The sequence below is a fragment of the Quercus suber genome, unplaced genomic scaffold, assembly GCF_002906115.3.
Source record: "Quercus suber isolate HL8 unplaced genomic scaffold, Cork oak 2.0 scaffold_44, whole genome shotgun sequence".
In the NCBI taxonomy this organism is placed as follows: Eukaryota; Viridiplantae; Streptophyta; class Magnoliopsida; order Fagales; family Fagaceae; genus Quercus; species Quercus suber.
In genome coordinates, this window is record NW_027069509.1 from 677,740 (window position 1) to 690,170 (window position 12,431).

At 35.2% G+C, this 12,431-nt stretch overlaps 1 protein-coding gene and 1 long non-coding RNA gene across 3 annotated transcripts; both read right to left on the minus strand.

Annotated features, from left to right (window-relative positions):
- On the minus strand, nt 1-2,081 carry LOC111988017 (uncharacterized). Of its 2 annotated transcripts, none has more exons than XR_010628218.1 (4): nt 1,786-2,081; nt 1,411-1,585; nt 991-1,045; nt 1-367 (listed from the first exon to the last, which is right to left on the minus strand). It is a non-coding gene; the product is annotated as an uncharacterized LOC111988017 (long non-coding RNA). The 2 variants fall into 2 exon arrangements; XR_010628217.1 differs by having other exon boundaries at nt 1,411-1,577; nt 1,786-2,055.
- Nucleotides 2,082-5,399: 3,318 nt separating this feature from the next.
- LOC136061110 (uncharacterized) lies at nt 5,400-8,426 on the minus strand. Its single transcript, XM_065771445.1, has one exon. It carries the CDS (start codon nt 8,093-8,095, stop codon nt 5,708-5,710), a length of 2,388 nt encoding a protein of 795 aa, XP_065627517.1. The 5' UTR covers nt 8,096-8,426; the 3' UTR covers nt 5,400-5,707.
- Between the last annotated feature and the right edge of the window lie 4,005 nt (nt 8,427-12,431).

Below are 12,431 nucleotides of genomic sequence, written 5' to 3' on the forward strand. Positions count from 1 at the left end.
AGTAATGAATACTACCAATCAATTTCAATATCATCTACTTTACATGGATGGGCTTCAAATTCAAAAACAATCAAGAGTGGTATAAGTGGAAAGGAAAAGAGAGAGATGATAAAAAAGAAAGTTAATTATGAGGGAACATTGAAAGGGTAAAGATTCTTGTAGAAAGAGAGTCTTGTCCTATACTAATCATTATATCTCCTTCCCTTTTTAACTAGAACATGAGTGGGCTGAACAATGAAGCCATACCATACAAGTGAAAAAAGCTTTTCTTCCAAGTTGGTGAGCAGTCAGCATTGCTCTATGTTGCCGACAGGATCCGGTGTCTGTTCACCAAATTTGAGTAGCAAATGCAAATACACTCATTGTACTGCTTCAACCAACCAAAAATTTAAAAAGAAAAATTAGAGAGAGAGAGAAAGATCATCATTTCACTTTTTAATCACATTCCAAATTGGTATTCCTCAAACTTTTTTTACTGCTCAAGGTAGGTGGATAAATTTAAAGCACATAACATGTGAGAGAGAGAGAGTGTGTGTCAAACTGCTTGCCTATTGTAATAGGGTGTGATGGGGTAGTTTTTATTGAAAACTCTAATGAGATTACCATCCAAAGGTCTGAAATAGAGTGTAATAGTATTCCCAAAACAAGTTTATTGCTTCACTGCTATAGGAAATTAGAATAATGATTAATGACCAACCAAATACCTCATATACTATTTCAGCCTGCATTGTGTATTATTCATTTGTCAGAATATAACTATATGTTTTTTCTTCATGGTTAGCAACAGCACAGGTGACCTGTGCTGTTGCTAACCATGAAGAAAAAATGTATTTAAAACTAAAAGTCAATCTTTTAACAGAGTTTTCTTTACTTACTTTCTTCTTTTGTTAATTACTTTCAGTTGACAAAGGGGAGGGGGAAGGGTCACAAAAACTTGGATGAATAGGCTAGGTTAGGCTATTAATTATGGAATAAACAGACACTACTTACCCACCATGTTTAGTGATATTCAGGACCTTATCTGTTCCACCAACCAGTTCCAAGCCTGGACAAAAAAGGATACTTGGTAAGTTGAAAGCCAGTATAAATACTATAGCAAACTCATATATATATATAAATATATATTGTGATCCTCATCAAATAAGTCAAGGTCCCGTTATTTTCCGCAGTTATATTCTATAAAAAGTCATACTTTCTGTTACTTCCTTAATTGACATGCCATTTTTTTAACTGTTTCTATTAAAAAATAAGAGGAAGACCATATTTAAGATTTCTAAAATTAATAGTTTCATGGTAGGCTTTTGGGTCCTAATGTGTCATGTTGACAATGGCTTTGGGACTATACAAATGTATATGCAAACTGAAAGATCATGTAGAGCAAATAGCATCAACACCACTAGAACCACCAACCTGCTCTTTCTAGTCAACAATGTTTGCTAAAATGTACATGCAAATTTCAAGTTCGTTGCAATATCCCTTTCAGCCATCTTATGTGCCTCCTCAGACCGACAGTGTCCCTTGCTTCCACTTTGCTCAAGACTTTTTTTAGTAATCATGACAAGCCTTATCAGATTACTCTGCAAAACTTCAATTTTCAACGTTGAGATCAAAAGTTTACAAAAGGGCGCAAATCAAGAGTAAAATGTCATGAAATTTGGAATGTTTAAAAGGTAAGTTACCTGAGATGATGTAATAGAACTTAAATGAAAATATAAACAAAAAAACAAAAAAAACAAAAAATCAGAGAAAGAGAATTGATGGGAAAGAAGTCCCCTTGTTTCTCACTTTTCTTCGACTATGACGAAAGCACTGGGATTGACCTCCACTCCTCTTGTGGGGCTCTCCAATTTTTTTTAAAAAAAGACACTCCAGGAGATATGGTTGAGTTAAATCAATAGGAAGTGCTTCTTTTGGCTAGAACAATTCACTCTCAAATCCTTCTGAGGTTGACCAATGTGGTGACTCTAGTCTGCTTTGCCATTCACCCAACCAGTTCAATCAAACCCAGCCCTGCAGCAAAAAGATACTTTGAAAAATTCTAAACATGTGCAACTTTTTGTGTCCTTTTGCAACTCCAATTTATAAGCTAACTCAACAAATTCTGTATTCAACCAAACATCTATAATGGCCATTGCAGTTCATACATATATCTTTGCCACGTGTTTCTATAATTAAAAAGTCAACAGGTTTCTCAATAGATCAATCTAAAAGATTATGATAATCCAGACAAAAATTCCCCCTAACATTCAAAAGTTCTTAGTTCCATTTTTTGAATAGTAATAACACAAACACATGGTCATTAATTTTGTTTACTATCATAATTTTGAAAAAATTTGTAGGCCCTATATAGGTTAAATATGCATTTCCTTTTTCTCGATTCAAAAAATAAAATACAGAAAGAATAGTTTTCAAACTGTTGAGCGAGATAAAGGAGACTAAAAACAAATTGGGTTACAATAGAGAACATAAATGACTTTATATGGATTTGCCAATTTTCTAAGAGGAGAGCCAATCACAACAACAGCAGCATTCTATATCTAGATAGTGAAGCCATGCAAGAACAAATTTTAGTCAGGTTTTAGACCATGAGCTTGGAAGTTAATGCCTGTTTGCAATGGTGTGATTGTAATTGGTGCATGAGTAGGTGTGAGATTCTAATCCTCAAATCTACAACACAACAAAAATGGCTGAACGGACTCAATGTCAACTCTCTCCCGAATATAGAGTATCAAACATGGGTACTGGGAAAATTACGTTTTTGTTCACTCCTCACACTGTTGGCATGCATTCAACTGCATGTCAAGCGCACACACCAAATCCTTAGCCTCTTACCCACATCATGTCCATCAAATATTTTGCATTTTGAAGTGTCTGTTTAACATGGAAGAAGAAATTAAAATAAATACCACCTTTCTGCCAAAAGCCATAAAGGAAATCAACTGAGGAGAAAATTGAAGTTTTATTTTGTAACCCTACGACTTAAGCCCCTATTCCTCAATGACGACAATACAAGAGGTCCAATACCAAGAGTATGGTCAAACGGAACACAAAAACCCAAATGATTTTCAAAAATAACCAAACCATGTGTACACAAGGATTAATTCAATTCCTGCGTATGCAGTATCAAGACTGCTTACAAAAGGTTTTCTTGTGCGTACGCAATGTAATTGGTAGAGCTTCTTATGGAAGCTTTTCCTGGAATTTGATGTACAACCCAATATATCCACCTATAATAGGCTGTACTGACCCCCTTTATGGATTAACAACAAACACTCACAAAAATACTACAGAAGTGAAGATTGAAGAATGAAGGGAGCTTCTTTAGTTGAAAGTTTATTTTGAATGAAATCACCCATAGGTTGTTGGTCCACCAGTCAATAATTTTTATATTATTTTTACTAATTCTCTTTAGTGTTTCGTGTGGTAGTCTGGTAGATTCCACTGTCCAATCGATCAAGAGGAATGGTAAAACTCCAAGAATTTGAATCTCGCAAGTCTTTCTTTCTTTCTATTTTCAATTTCTTTTTTGCTTCCATTATTTTTAAAAGATTTATGCCTTCAATTTTAAGTTGTAGTTTTAATTTAGTTGTTTATTCTTAGGGTAGAATGTAGTTAGAATAGAGTTTTCTGCCTTAGGGTGCATAAGCAACCCTCATGCGCAGATAGGTTCTTCCAAAAACCTAAATCTTGTTTGTTTATCATCTCAAATGTTGAAAGACTATGTTTCCTTCTTCGACTATGTGTAGTAACATGCCTAGGAGATAAAACATATCTTAAAAACATGCTCTTATGACCAGCCCTAGAAGCAGGATACCCACCCTCTTGTATGTATACATGTGCCCAATGTGTGTAATTCAAATACCTTTTTTGAAGTTTGTGTGAATAGAAAGTGACCCACTTAAGGGAGTCCTTACGAAAATAAAGCTAGTAGGTACATTAGTAGAGGTCGATCCATATGACCGGGAAAATTTGGGTACCTACTACCTTACCAAGTCCGTACCTTAACTCCGAACCGAAAGTCTAGTTCATTAGACCTTTGCATAAGGGTCCAAATCGGTTTCTTGACCTAAACCAGGTGGTGACTCCCATTCTATGCCCAAACATCAAGTTAGTGGGGCATAGTTTCAGATCCATGTGTAGGATGGATCCATACGGGGCTCCAACCAAGCCGAGCTAGTCACATGGTGAGCATTAGTGGTGCCCATGGATGGTTCGGGCAAAATTGTATAACTTTTGTCCTTGGCCAATAAACATTTCCGATAAGTTCTATTCAGTTTAGCAGCACTTCAGTTAAGCAGCACTTAGATGGTTTAAACTTTAAATAACAAAACAATAATTAAATTAAAAACAAATACATGCGCACTTAGAGTTGAGGATCAAAGAAGATTGGATGTGATGGGCAGCCCATGGCCAAGCAATTGATTGACTCATTAACAAAATATAAGAAGCATAATTCAGATGATTTATTGTGCTTAATACAATCAGTAGAGGAGAAATATAAAGGGACATTAGCATTAGAAGTATGGTTATTATATTGGGACTCATGTTAATACAAATAACATTCAGAACCTTCTTAGTTAGGATGGATCTACCCTGCCTTATATCTGCACAATCTACTAATATACAAGGGTGCTCAGTGTTCCTATTCTAGGTGTTTCTTTTCCAGTTTCATTCATTTGATTTTTGGTATCAAGCTGACATATAGCAGATTTGGTTATGTTAGGCAACCTTGAACCCACATTTAGTGCTGACATAGGATATGTTGATAATCATGGAGAATTGAAGGAAGAACTGTCAATCAAGTGTCTTAAATTACATGGTGCTCTACATCACAACTCCTAAAATTATAGTCACGGGTACTTGGTCATATGTCTTAAGCAGATCTATTTACATCTGCATTTGTGTTTGTTTGCATGCAACAGAACCATAGTAACAATGAAAGTACTAACTACTTTTTGGATATACAATTGACAAGGTTTGAAGCCAAGGCATAACCTTGTATTTTTTTGTCTTGCAAAAATGAATAGCACCCTCACCATGCTGTATGAATGACACTCACATAATTGTTTCCTATAATGAAGATTAAGTACTGCTGGACATAAGGGTGGTGCCCTCAAGTATTCTATGGACAATGTTATTTTGGATGTGTCCTACAAATTATCTATTAAATAAGAGAACTGGTTCACTTGTACAATCATCACAATGAAGACGAATTCTTCATACATGATAAAGAGAACAAAAGAGCTACCATTCTATGTCGACAAGATTAGCAATCATTTGTCTATTTTCATTTCTTACAATTCAGAAGGGGAAAAACCTAGTGACACAGTTTTTGAATTTGACAAACCAAAGTGTAAACAAAAATCATATCTACTATTCATCTCACATTACACTAGAAATTGTTAAAGCATTCTTCCTGTAATGAAACCTGATCATCTTTATGTTTATAAACAATAAAGGGTTTTTTCTTTACAAATCCAAGATCCCCAAATCAAGCCTGGACAGGAAATTTATGATTTTTTTGAATCACAAAACCATGTGAGTTCAAGTAATACATTTTTCAATTTCTTCCTGTTATCCTTCTCTCCCAATGATACCTCTCCAAAAATCTTCTACTAGAAGTAAAGGACAAACATAAAGAGTTCTGCAAAGAATCCAAATAAATCCTAAAGTTTCTATATTCTACAGGAGTTGAAAAGAAAAAACATTACACTGAGGAGGGTGCATCGGCAAAGACCTCATTGAGCATCTCATCATCACTGCCAGTCATGGCAAATAGCTCTGCGTCCTTTTCTTCCTCATTAGAAAACTCCCGTCTTCCAAGTTTGGCATGAGCTGCAATAAATATCATTTTCTGAGCCCTTTCCAGGCCCACCCTTGAGTGTCTATGAACACAAACCCATTTCATGGAAGACCAATTACACTTAAATGAACAAGCGGTTGCATGGAGGAATATGAGCCTCACTGCAACCTTACCCAGACACTTAAACTCACTTAGGCAAGTTTCCCATACAAGTCTGCTGCTCTGTGGGTTTGCAATTTTCATCTTTCCAGTAACCGGGTCTCGCTTTTTTACCTGAACAGCTTGAGCATAAAGAGGCTCTAGCCCTTCTGACCTCCACTTCATGAGCTCCATTAATGCAACATGAGCTTCTTCCAGGGAAACCAACCTGGTAATGAGCTTATCAACATCCTTCTCTTGCTCATGTGTCAAGCATTTGAATGGTGGAAGATATTTTCCGCTTGTGTCTCTCAACAAGTAAAGAGGGTCCAGTATGAATGCAGCCGACCATGCTGGGTGGTAGTTCTTTCTGAATCGCTTTTCAACAATCTTTTCAACAGGTCCCTCAGCAATGCTGAACTTGGCACACCAGTCCTTCACTTTCCCCCTCAAATCCTCCCAAAGAGGCAGGCATTGTGCAATTAAAGGCCTCTCAACCTCAATCTCCTGAGCCATCTCTTTGATCAGCTTCACAAGCGAATATACAGCATCCAACTCATTCCAAAACCCTTCATTTTGAATCAGCCCCGCCACTTCCCTTGCAATTGGATCCTCCACACATGTCGCTTTATACGTCTCATCCATCACAACCATTTGAAGTACCCGGGCACAGCCTAATACCTCTTCCAACATTACATAAACAGGTCCAAAGTTCTTGGAAGTATCACATTTCGGAGAAGGAACACGGAGCAGCCCAGCATACTCAAGCTCTTGCACCTTGCACCTGAGGAAAGCATTCCTGACTTGAGAATTAGTATTTACAAAATTTGCAATCTTTACGCATGCCTCAGTAACAGTCCTGAAAAGTGGGAGCTCTTTATTAAAATCCTTGATCAAACTAACAAACCCTTGAAGCTGACAAGAGAGATTTACCATCCAATGATTCTGCACCTCCAAATTCCTCAATGCCTTGGCCTTATACTTATCTGCAACTATCCCTACACATCTCTGCTGCACAGAATTCCCACACACGCCCTTCACCGCCTCGCACAAGACCTCCTCTGCATACTTCGACGACACCATCCCTCCTGTGAACACTGCCTTGTGAAAAACACTCATCCCATTTGGAAGATTCACTGTGAACTTAACCAAATTCTCTCCCTCACAAGCAAATCCACAGCAACTAGTCCCTTTCCACCCATCACTAGCAACCTGAAAAAACATTGCATCTCTAATCCTGGCATCAGACTCGCTCTTAATCTCATCAAACTTGGCATCAAGCCGAGCACCTGAGAGCTCGCGACGCAAGCTCAAGGGAGGCAACCCCACTTGGTTAAGAAAATTCTTGAACTTTGGGTGCTCTAAACTCGAAAATGACACAGACCCACATGACTCATAGAACCATTCTGCCAGTAACTCAAGCCCAGAATCAATTTGGTCCTTGTTTAAAACTGGTGGTGGACCAGTTGAACCTTTAGGACTCTTAAGCTTTTTCACACTATCTTCCAACAATGCTAAAGCACCCAAATCATCTTTCCCACCAGATAACACCAAAGGGTGTTGGTTTTGGGCCTGTTGATTGTGGTGCTGGTGCTGATTCAGCCCCCCCGAATTACTCGGCGAGTAATTCAAAAACTCGTTTTGGTTATGAAAAAAACGCGACGAAGGCGTTTCAACCAAAGCTAGAGAAGAAGAGCATGAATGTGAAAAATGATGCGAACCCATTTGAGAGCTTCGTTTTCTATGGTTGTTGCTGTTGTTGTTGCTGTGTAAAGAGGGAATTGAAGAAATGGGTATTGGAGAGAGCGAAGAAGAGGAACTGGGTTTCGTGGAAGAGACAGTAACAGAGTTGAAATTGGGACAAGTACCACGTTTCAAGTGCTCAGAGGCGGTTCTGGAAGGATTGGAGGCTGAGAAAACGGCGTCGCATAGAGAGCACTTGAGCTTCACGGCTTTTGGAAGGTTGGTATCTGGGTTTTTGACAAGAATGGGTTCCAAGTGAGTCCAATACCAAGCTCCTTTGCCTTTGATGGCTTTGGTTCGAACAGTGACTAAGCCTTCGTAGCGTTTGCTCAAGGCCTTGGCGGCTATGTTTTCATCGCTTTGTAAAGGGAGAGTTGGAGGGTCGGTGTGGGGTGAGCACGTGGAAGCCATGGAAATCGAGTGTTAGAGAGTGAGGGAGTGAGTTGGGTTTTTGGTTTGTGATACGGGTTTTGAAAAGTATGGGAGTTGTTTACATGGTGATGGGGGGGTTTGAGAGTGAAGACAGTGAGAGAGAGAGAGAGAGTGTATCAGGTGTTTGTGGAATTGTCTAGCTGAAGTGCATGTTTATGGCTGACGAGAGAGTGAGAGATGAAAACTGAGACTGTGTGTGTGAGTTTTTGGAGTTGTGAGAGAGACAGAAACGGGGGTCCAAAACCACTCCTATATCTGGGTGTCTTCTCTCTTTCTCTCTCTCTCTTTCTTTTTTTTTCTTTTTTTTGAAAGAAACTTTTTCTTTTTATCTTTTTGTTGAAAGCAAGTCTTCTCTGAGGGCCTGAATTGAGTAAGTCTACAACATGTTCAAAAACACAACTGTAACTGTTACTAGTTCGTATTTTATAAATATTTCTAAATGAGTGACTGTATACATGCTACATCCTACATCCATGTACGAGGAAAAGCATCTATGGGGAAAACTGAAAGCCTCCATCTCTGAGAGAGTGAGAGAGAGAGAGAGAGAGAGCACTATCATGAAAGATGATCCCTTCCATTTATTTTTGAAATAAAGAAAGGTGTAGACATGCACATGCAAGAAATATGAGTAAGTATTTAGTATTTTGAGAATAATGCAATGTACTGTTAATTTCTTTTACATTATATATAATAGTGAGTTTCATTAGTTAAATTCAATGTGAAATTTATCATTTTTAGAGGAGAAATGAGTACCACGTAACTATTATCCAATAATACCTATTAATTTTTTAAAGAAGGTGTTGCATGTATTCGAATGTATATGATATTTTTATGCTTTATGATTCAAATTTCTAGTTTTCTCTTTTTTCTTTTATTGGGTATTCCATTCACTTATAAATAGGACAAAATGCATGGAAAAAGAAAATCGATTTTATGTCTTTTACTCATTTAAAAAAAAAAAAAGAACTAACCCTCCATAGAGGGCAAAATGCCATTCAGACAAATTGACTATTGGCTGGTCATGCATCAGTTGCTATTGAACCATAAATGTAAATATTATGACAAATGCCAAATACATGAGCTCCCAAACATAGGTAGCAATCATTTCTTGTTATGGGTTTTTTAAGTCATCGACCCCCGATCAAACCATTAAAGCATTAAATGCAACTTAGGATAGGCCTAGATAATAATAAAAATTCGCAACTTTTAGAATAGGTTTAAATTTCCATCCAAAAAGGCTATAAGGTTTGAGCTAGGCAAAGTTTAATTCATATTAGGTTTGGCTTTAAATATGAGGGGGTAGCTACTAGCTAACTATTTTAGATATGATCAGTTCATTTAGGAAAAACATGACTATTTTGGATAACTTTGTCTAATTGTACGGTGACTATTGCTCCGACCAATAAGGAATGATTTTTTTATTGAAAGTACTAAGTTGACAGTCTAGCTAAGATATAAAAAATAAATAAATAAAAAAAGATGAATGATATGTCTACAATATTTTTACAACAAATTCTAAGTGGCAGGTTGTTACTGGTTGTTATTGTTGGGGCAAAAAAATAATCTTAGTGTTAGTTTCAAATTTAAACCAATAACAACTAACCACCTGTGATTTATTGTAAAAATGTTATAAAATTATTGTAGACGTAGCATCTCTCATAAAAAAAACCTATACTTGGATGGTTGGAAAGCGATTTTAAAAGGATCTTGTACCAATCTGGAACAGAGAACTCATGCATTGATATTAGTCTTTCAAGTTCACAATATGTAAGGAAAAGGTTTGGTTTGAGTGTGCTTTTAGAATTTGGATTGTCATTTTTTTTCTTATATATTTATAGGTCATGTTAACAGGATTTTTAGAATAATTGTTAATAAATTATTTTAAGAAATCTTTTAAAATATTTTTATGAAAAACTAAAAAAAAAAATTGTCAAAATATTAATTATTATTTTTTTCATAAAAACTTTCCTAAAGTGATTTACTAACAAATGTCTTTAGGATATTCATTAACTTTTCCCTTTGTTTATTTATTAAAAATAAATATAAATATTATTATATCGAGAAAATAAAACTTTAAAAAATCGTATATAAATTATGAAGTTAAATAAAGTCTAAATAATAATAATAATAATAAGCTAAGCCAAAGGCACGAAGATGCCTTGAAAACCTAAGTTCCTACTTCCTAATCAAACTTACCAAACTTTGTTATATTTTTGTAAAGAGCATTTTTCATATATTTTATACAAAGGCTTTTAAATCATTGCTCAGTTGTTGGACAAACAAAGAGTGTCAAGTTAATTATAACATCAGATATGTAATGAACTCCAAAGTTTGTTTTGATTTTCCAATAATTAACTAGTAATTCTTGAGCATAACCAAGTATGGCTATAATAATGTGAAGGTAGACTTTCTATCATATGCATTTAATGTGGCTAGGTATGTTCACAACTAAACTCTCAAACATTCTCCAATGTATACTTTTAGTATATGTTAATCGATTAGTTATGGAGGGATATGATGGACTTTTTGGCAAATAAGTGGAGCAAGTAATTAGCTAGTATTTGATAGTGATAGCCTGATAGGTGCTTAATGATTATTACATGTGTAAACCTTAACTATTTTATGATTAATTAATATTATACTTGAGTTCTGTTGATGTAAATGGCTTTTTGTTAAAAAATATCTAGGATGTCATAATTTTGATTCATTAATTGACAAACTACCTTGCTATTAAGTGCTCACTTTATGCATATCAAACTTACCAAATCCTTATGAATTTGGGGATTAATGAAGCACATAAGCATAGGAAAACAGTAACCTATTGATACCATTCATTATATTTGGTATCATCACAAATAAACAAAAAACCATCTTAGTTTGTAACTTTATTTTATTTTATAACTCTTTATCATCAGACTAATATATCAATCAGTTTTTGGTGTAAACGGAGATAGAACTCCAGATCTTTTATTCAACTATCAGAGATTTTACAAATTGAGCTAACTGAAACTCACATCTTAATTTGTAACTTAAAAGTGGATTTGAATTAGTTTTTATAAATTTTTATTTATCTAAATACAAATATATATATACTTCTATCAATCTTTGGCAAATAAGCTTCTAATAAAAGTTATTTCAAACACCCACTAATAAAATTTACTATTCCCTTAAACATTAGTTTTTTCCTTAATTTGAAAGGAAATCTATTTTAAAATAAACAAAACAAAATAAGATGATATACAGCAGTAGGTATATATCCTGATAATCCTATATGTGGATGGGAAAAAAGTCAAAATTAAAGTATCTTTATTCAGGTGGGAGGTGATTGCAAATTTACTTAAAGTATTTGGTGCTGTCTAACACTAATAAGTTACACTAAATAGGGTCCTAAGGTCTTACTAACTTTTCAAAAAGAGACCGTTAGGAGGAATGAATGAAATTCACAAAAGCCTTTGAATTTGAAGTTTGGGCAGTGTGGACCCTATTTTACCATGTAGCGGCAAAGATTTCTAGTTTGTCCAGCTAAATGTCTTCTCTGTAATTATGTAAATTTACTGTGTTTAGTTTAGCCTTTGCATAGAGACAACACAGAGAGAAGCAGACAAAAACAATACTATTTCCTTCATGCTTTGTAAATTATCATCATCAAGTGCAAATGGGTTTATATTTTTTGTGTTACTTTTCATATGGCCTAGGATTTATTAAAATCAGTTGTAGTTGTAATTTGGTGCTGTCTAACACTAATAAGTTACACTAAATAGGGTCCTAAGGTCTTACTAACTTTTCAAAAAGAGACCGTTAGGAGGAATGAATGAAATTCACAAAAGCCTTTGAATTTGAAGTTTGGGCAGTGTGGACCCTATTTTACCATGTAGCGGCAAAGATTTCTAGTTTGTCCAGCTAAATGTCTTCTCTGTAATTATGTAAATTTACTGTGTTTAGTTTAGCCTTTGCATAGAGACAACACAGAGAGAAGCAGACAAAAACAATACTATTTCCTTCATGCTTTGTAAATTATCATCATCAAGTGCAAATGGGTTTATATTTTTTGTGTTACTTTTCATATGGCCTAGGATTTATTAAAATCAGTTGTAGTTGTCGAAAATTGAATACAATTGGTGTTTTCTCCATTTGGGTAGAACAATAAATAGAAATGTCTCGAGATGGAAATAATGATATCCAATGATGCTGAGTGCACATATTAGTGACAATAATTTTCATTCTTTGATATTGTGATCATTGCAAAAGAGGGAAACTAGTAGTTTTAAAAATAAAAAAAATAAAAAATTATTAATACGATAATATTTAAACCTAT